At 37.5% G+C, this 7,576-nt stretch overlaps 1 protein-coding gene across 1 annotated transcript in view; it reads right to left on the reverse strand.

Annotated features, from left to right (window-relative positions):
• Positions 1-2,667: 2,667 nt before the first annotated feature.
• LOC106872558 (neurogenic locus notch homolog protein 1) overlaps positions 2,668-7,576 on the reverse strand; it is a 15,109-nt gene continuing 10,200 nt past the window's right edge. The window contains exons 2-3 of the mRNA XM_014919585.2: positions 6,838-6,936; positions 2,668-6,273 (exon numbers count right to left, since the gene is read on the reverse strand). Of these exons, the coding sequence (XP_014775071.1) occupies positions 5,176-6,273; positions 6,838-6,840 (1,101 nt within the window). The 5' untranslated portion in view covers positions 6,841-6,936 and the 3' untranslated portion in view covers positions 2,668-5,175. The remainder of the gene's footprint in view (positions 6,274-6,837; positions 6,937-7,576) is intronic.

A 7,576-nucleotide genomic window follows, 5' to 3' on the forward strand; every position in this document is an offset into this window, starting at 1 on the left:
GGGCTTGGTATAAATGACTGGCCCCTTCTCCTTACATTTGAAGCCTTGTGTTTTTTTGTTTTTTTTTGATAGATTATCCTTAAGAGCGAGGGATTAGCAGAATTGCTAAAACATCGGGCGAAATTTTTTGCGGTACTTGTTTGAGTTCTTTTCGTGTTTATCTCGAATCATATCAATGTTGGCCTTTTATAAATAAGTAAGTAGTTTATTCATAGGTTCGATTTAATCATCAGACGCTACTCCGAAAATTCCGGCTTTTTACGTTCCAAGTTTAAACCAGCCGAGGTCAAATTTGCATTTCATCCTTTCGGGTTCGATGAAATAACGAAGTAGTTGAGTTCTAGAGGCGATGTAATCGACTAGGACCCTTCCCTAAAATTGCTGGTCTTGGGACAAAATTGGAAACAATTATTTTTTTTCAAGTGAAATTTTTTTTTTTCAATTTTAGCATGCTTTTGTTATTGCTGCTGTTGCTGCTGTTGTTGTTGTTGTTGATGATGATGGGAATAATGATGGGGCGGCGGCAGTGGTGGCGGTGGTGGTGGTGGTGATGTTGGTGGTGGTGCTTAGCAATGTTCAATTCTGATCTAAAAGACTCGTGACACCGAGATTGTCCATAGAAGAGAGTTAGTATTCAAGATATATCATGTATCTGCTTAGTCTAGTATTACATTGCGTTCCTAACATATAAAAGGAAATTTTAACAACCGCTTCTTGGATAATGGTCGTTCTTGTTTTTAACATGCTAGTTAACCCAGTTTTGGGTAAGCTGTGAATATGAGATAAACAGCTTCGTACCAAATCACGTGTGATTCCTGAGTAAGTCTTGAACCTGGTAACGGCCTGAGCCATGGTTACAATGAAATCATGTGATGCAACATGGTGGCTGTGAAGTATTTTGGCAAATAAACTTATTGAGTCAATGCCGAATGTCTAAGGGCTTAAGACTTCGTGTAGATGTGTCTGGGTAGTAGTAAGAATTTGTGTTATGCTGATTAATAAAAGAGGCGAAGTTTTTGCAACAAGAATAGCTAACCTATTATTGTATTGTTTTAGCTAACCTGTTATTTTATTATTTTATTAATCAGCTTAACACAAAAATTATTACAAACAAGCACATTGCCGAATCTAATGTGAGGAACTACAATTTCAAAGATAAGACTTGCTGTCCGTTAGAAGGTGAATGTCTCGAAAAAGGAATTTTTATGGAGCTAAAATGCAAATAGATGACTCACAAGAATATAAAACTTACACAGGGGCTTCGGAAAATTCATTCAACACTCGGTTTTATTCCCACCAAAAATTCTTTCCGATATCCCGAGAATTTGCAACTCCGGCTTGAACTGCAGCTGAAAGTGTCATGTCGAGACTGCCTATCAGAGGCGGCTAGATGTAGTTTCTCCTTGAGCAGGTAGCTGCAGTTCAAGCCGGAGTTTTAGTGGTAAATCAAACTGAGGACTCCATAATACATACCTATTACTTTACGTCAGTTGACGAAAGCTCTTCATATATTCAGTATACACGCGCGCGCGCGCGCACATATATATATGTATTTATGTATTATGTATGTGTCTTCATGTCTGTGTTTGTCCACCGTTTGACAACCGGTGTTGGTGAGTTTACGCCCCTGCACCTTAGCGGTTTAAGTACCGGCTTTAAATAATAAGTAATGGGATCGATTTGTTCGACTAAAATTCTTCAAGGTGATGCCTCTGCATAACCGCAGTCTAATAACGGAAACAAGTAAAAGACATTAAGTATTATATTGAATATATAGTTGTGTGTGTTATTGTCGTTGTTTAGCACCAGGTCACTCTTGATGGAGTAGAGCTATGATCAACGATCGAAGTAGTAGTAGTAGTAGTAGTAGTAGTAGTAGTAGTAGTAGTAGTAGTAGTAGTAGTAGTCTCTTCTACTACTGTCGCTACCCCTCTGCCATAACCAACAACAACAACAACACTACCACCACCATCACCACCATCACCGCTACCGCACCAGTATTCCCATCAAGTCCCTCCCCTGCAGCAGACCGAGCTACACTCGAAGTTCGTTGTTCTTGTTAATTTGATATGTCTGTCTGTGTGTCACCCAGGAGGACCGTGTTATATACCCCACATGAAGGAGTAAGGCAAGTTTTATGGAAGAAAGCGTTAATTATTAGGGGCTAGTTTGTGTTTTAGAGGTTTTAAAAAGACGACAGGAGAAAGATTTCACGGTGTAACAACAATTTCAGAACTGTTTAGAAGTATTCCTGTCTGACACGAATCACTGTTTAATAGGCAGCGTCAGAAATAGTTTAGTGAATAAACGAATAAACGAAAAAAACAAACAAACAAACGAACAAATAAGTAAATGGATGAATGAATTGATAGCAGAATAAGTGAATGTATGCATGAATGAACGGCTAAAAAAAAATATGATAGGCTGAATGAACGAATTGTAGAATAAATAAACGAATGAAACAGAATATGTGAATGAAGAATGAAAGAACAACAACACGGAAGAATGCGTAGAAAAATGAATTACAAAAGTAAAGAGAATGAGTGAATGAATGAAATAGAATGAATAGCAATGAGAGAATGAATGAATGAATGACTGAATGAATGAATGAATAAATGGAGAGCGACCACAGAATCTTTACTACAGTGAAAAAACTATCTCCTTGAAGCCAATTAAAGAATGTTTATTTAATCAATCGATCCACCAGACACAATAAGTTCAAATCACACATTCCTCCTCAACAATGAACATATTGCTTAATGTGATCCTCCATACACGTTGCTTGAAGAGATACACGACGGTCATAGTTGGTTGATGTGAATAACGATTTTTGTCAAAAGCCCAGCCTTAGAAATTTGTGGCTAGGAGAGCTTATAGCTGATGTAATCGATCCCTCCCCAAACGATTTTTTACTGGTATTCGTATTGATTATTTATTTTATCGACAGCAATCCACAGAAGGTTGACCTTGAGGAAACTGAAAACCACCACGGATCATTCCCCTTCCAACGGCAAGACAGATGCAGGAGAAGTGCTATGAGTAGAATATAGATCTCGTCCAGATATTCATAGATTTAACGAAGGCCTTTGATATTGTGAATAGGGCCTTGCTATAGTAAATACATGGCGAATTTGGATGTCCGGATCACTTTGTATCTATAAATAAATTATTTCATGATGGGATGGAGGTTTGGGTCAATGTTGGTGGTGACATGGCGGGAGCCGTTCCTGTAGAGAATGGTATCAAGTAAGGTGACATCAATACCCCAACTTTCTTTTCTTTGTACTTTGCTGCTGCTTTTTACTCATGCTTTTGCTAAGGTTAGCTTTCTGGGAATATATGTCAGGTATCAATGTTCTGGCCGCCTCTTTAATCTGCGTCGATTTGCTGCCAATTCAAAAGTTTTCCAGTCTATTATTCGTGACCTCCTTTATGCAGACGACTGTGACTCAGTCACTCATACAGTGGATAACGTGCAAATACTCATGAATTGCATTTCTGCTTCTTGCAAGGCATTTGGACTCAGCATTAGTCTGGACAAGACTGTTGTAATGTTCCAGCCTTCACCAGGAAAACCATTTGTAGAATCAGCTATCTTGGTTGAAGGAACAATTCTCAAAGTGGTAGACAGGTTTGTCTACCTGGGCAACACAATCAGCCGTTCTTGCTCCCAGGCAAACGAAAATATATACATCATAGATTTTATACTGATTACTACAAATTAAGCAACAAAAATAACTTTGATGATTAATAACACAATTGTATAAAATAATAAATATAATTAATCAATACATTAGTGTGATTAATTATTTAATAATAGCAAAAGTTTTCTTTTCTTGGATTTGAAAGCAGAACAAATATCGTAAAGTATTTTGTCCGGCGTTCAAATGCTTCGACTAACCCCTATCATCCTTTTAGCCTCTAATAATTCTTTCTACTATAGGTATAAGACCTGAAATTTTGAGGAAAGGAGATGGTCGATTACATTGACCCCCAGTTCTTAACTGTTACTTATTTCATCGATGATTCCAAAAGGATGAAAGATGAAGTTGACGTCCGAATGTAATGCACTTGACCTCGTGCTATAAAGCATTTTATCCTATGAGATTCAGTGTGATGTAAAACTATAATAAAAACACATGAATGCACCATTCATTACCGTTACAACCGTTCCATATACGACGGGCTTCCACTCAGTTTTCGTCTACCAAATTCACTCACAAGGCTGCGGTCGGCCTGGATCTACGAGTGTAGAGTTTATCACTTTGAGCCAGAGACAAAGAGACAATCCATACAGTGGAAACAACCCCTCCTCACCTGATCCAAAGAAGGTCAAAGTTGTTTCCTCTGCAGGGAAGGTGATAACCTTAGTTTTTTGCAATGGAAAAGGCATTGAGTTTACTGACTATCTTGAAAAGGGCCACACCACCAATGGAGAGTACTATGCCAACTTTTTGAGGCAGTTACGAGGGGCTACTAAGACCAAATTCCGAAGAAAGCTGACGAAAGGGCTGTTCTTTCATGAGAGCAATGCTCCAGCACACGAGAATTTGGTTTCAATGACTCTATGGTGTGACAGTGGCTTTGAACTGGTTGACCACCCTCCCTATTCTCTTGGTTTGGCCCCATCTGACTATCATATGTTCTCCAACACGAAAGGGCAACATGGATGGGAATCAGTATCGCAATGATGAGGACATCATGTCTGCTGCTGACGTTTTTGACCAGCAGGATGAAAGCTTCATCGCCAATAGGATGCAAACACTGCAACACTGACGGAAGAAGTGTGTGTGCCGCTAAGGGGACTATGTTGAAATATAAACCCCATTTGCTCATCATCGTATAATAGAAGACACTTGCTCAAGGTTCTGTGCAGTAGGACTGAATCTAAGACCACATCTTAGGGAAGCAGCTTATTAACCTCATGTCCACGCTTGCACTTATAGTATCTCAATATTTTTCTCACACGGAGTAATAGAAATACATAGACAATTTCTCGCAAAGACTTTGAAAATATAACACGGGTTAAAAACTTATTTTGAAAACTGACAATTATTAACATTATCTTTAAATTTATTTATTTTATTTATATTATTTTGAATACGTTAATAAACTAAGTTGGAAGTTTACTATTTGGAATGGCAGGAGTTAATTGAAAAACATTTGCGGGTGGAATTAGTCCGTGGTGGATTGTTTTAAATGAGAACTTGTAAGTGTCAAGGCAGATAACTGTTGTGTGTTGTTTTCTAAAAGTTGTTCAGAATACAACTGGAATAGTTGTGGTAAGAGCAAGTCAGTTTTTGTACGCTCAGTCGAACATGTCTGATTTACTAAATCAAGATGTACAGACGAGGAATTCGACTCTGAAGACAGTGGTCGACGTTCTTTGTTGATTTTAGCAATTTCAATGAGAAGTGCTTCTCGTGCGTCAACAAACCCTTCTAAATATCTTTCTTTCTGCTTCAAGTGAACATTATTCATCCGTCGATATGAACCTGCAAAAGTGGTTGGCTTGTTATTACCGACATGGCGACATATTGGTGTAATATGTCTTCTGTACATGGTATATTCACGAGAAAGACATGGCGCATTGTGTACGATTGAGCTTGTTTTATTTCGAACAGGACTTTTCAGTGTGGGAAATATAGACTTTTGGCTGACGTTAATCCATTCTACAGCATTCATATTTTCTTTATGATCCCTTACATCTATACAAGCCTTGCCTTTAGTCAGCAATATGTAAGCTGACGCACAATTGTTGTTTTTACAAGCCAACAAGAACGGGGTGAAACCTTCAGAGTTCTCTACATCAATTTTGTGATGATGATATTTTTCAAAATCGTCAAGTAAGAAGTTAACCAGCTCTGGATTACCTGATTCAGCTGCCATATGCAGCAAAGTGCTTCCATTATTATCAACTTCGTTAAAGTCCGTACAGCTGTCTAGTTGCAGTAAAAATGAAAGAACGTTCAACAGTCCGTTTAACGCGGCATATGATAAGGCAGATCGGTGGAAATCATCGTAAATGTCCAAACAAGAACCAGCCCGAATGAGGGTACGTACAATTTTAAACGCTTTCGTCTCATCATCCAGAAAGCAAGCCACCATAAGAGGAGTGCGGCCGTGTAAATCTTGTATGTTCACATTGACTCGTTGTTTTATCAGCAGACGTACTTGATGTAAACGTTGATCGAGGACAGCTTGGTGTAAAGCTGTCTTCATTGAACGAAAGAGTTTTGGCATCGTCACACATGAATCTGGCTGTTTGAATAGCTGAAAAAAAAATGTAAAACCATATTGAGATCAGTAAATACGAAAATAATAGCCATCTACACATCATACTGAATGCAAATACATCATGAACGACAAATTTACTGTGGTATGGATCTAGTGATCATTTATGGACGTGCTCTGTTTAAAAACGCAATATACATCGGACATAGGAGAAAATCATCCTTAAGTATAAGAATATTCGCAACACTAGTAAATGTTTATTCATAGTTTTCTTATATGGATGGCGAGACATTTCATCTTAGCATGCAATTAGCTTTGAGTGAAGGCTATTGATAACGCCCAACTATGGATAAATGCATCTAGAATTCTCACCAGATGCTGCTGAGCGATTTCGTCTACCTCCAATTTATATTATGACTTAAACACTGCGCATTTGTAAGAGATATTACTTCAGGACGAATATCACAGTATTCACGATCTGTCTATATTACGTGTGATACACAAATGTGTTTCGTCTGTTATACTCTTTTGCTGCATATATAGGACGAAAAAAATATATATTAAATATAACAAAACACATATCGTCTTTGGCATAATACTCACCATTAACCCTACGTTTTCTCTATTTTTCTACCTCTGTCCAATTTCTTCTTTGAGTTGTCTTGCAAGCTATCTTACATTAACATCCGCACGTAATTCAGTCTGTCAATTAAAAAATATCAATTTTCAAGAGATATTACAAAGATGTACATCATTAAACATTCGTATCGATTTTGACGTGAACCAGAATTTGAACCATTCCCAGAAACCGTATATTTTTCTATCTATTGCTTAATCAAAGCAGGTAAAATAGTACATATCAATCTTCTCGAGGTGAAGCTTTGTGACTTCTTGATCAGAAACATTTATCGAGTCCCAAAAGAATTAAACACTAAACGAAAAGAGAACTAAATATTGTTCTCTGTCACGCACTTTATTGTATTGATGATCATTATAATAATAATAATAATAGTAATAGTTGTAATAATAATAATAATAATAATAATATTATTACACTCCTCTGGAACTTCAACATTCAAACTGACAGAAAGATAGACGCAAATAGGCCAGACATCATACTGAAAGACTTCAGACAAAAATCATGCCTCCTCATTGATATGACTGTCCCAATCGATATAAACGTATCTGTCAAGACCTACCAAAAACTGAGCAAATATAAAGATCTTGAAATAGAAATTAGCAAAATGTGGAATCTGAAGACGAAAACAATACCTATTGTCATAGGTACCCTGGGAATGACAGCGAAACGGGCTGATTACTACCTAGCTCAGATACCAGGAAA

Source organism: Octopus bimaculoides, chromosome 8, assembly GCF_001194135.2.
Source record: "Octopus bimaculoides isolate UCB-OBI-ISO-001 chromosome 8, ASM119413v2, whole genome shotgun sequence".
In the NCBI taxonomy this organism is placed as follows: domain Eukaryota; kingdom Metazoa; phylum Mollusca; class Cephalopoda; order Octopoda; family Octopodidae; genus Octopus; species Octopus bimaculoides.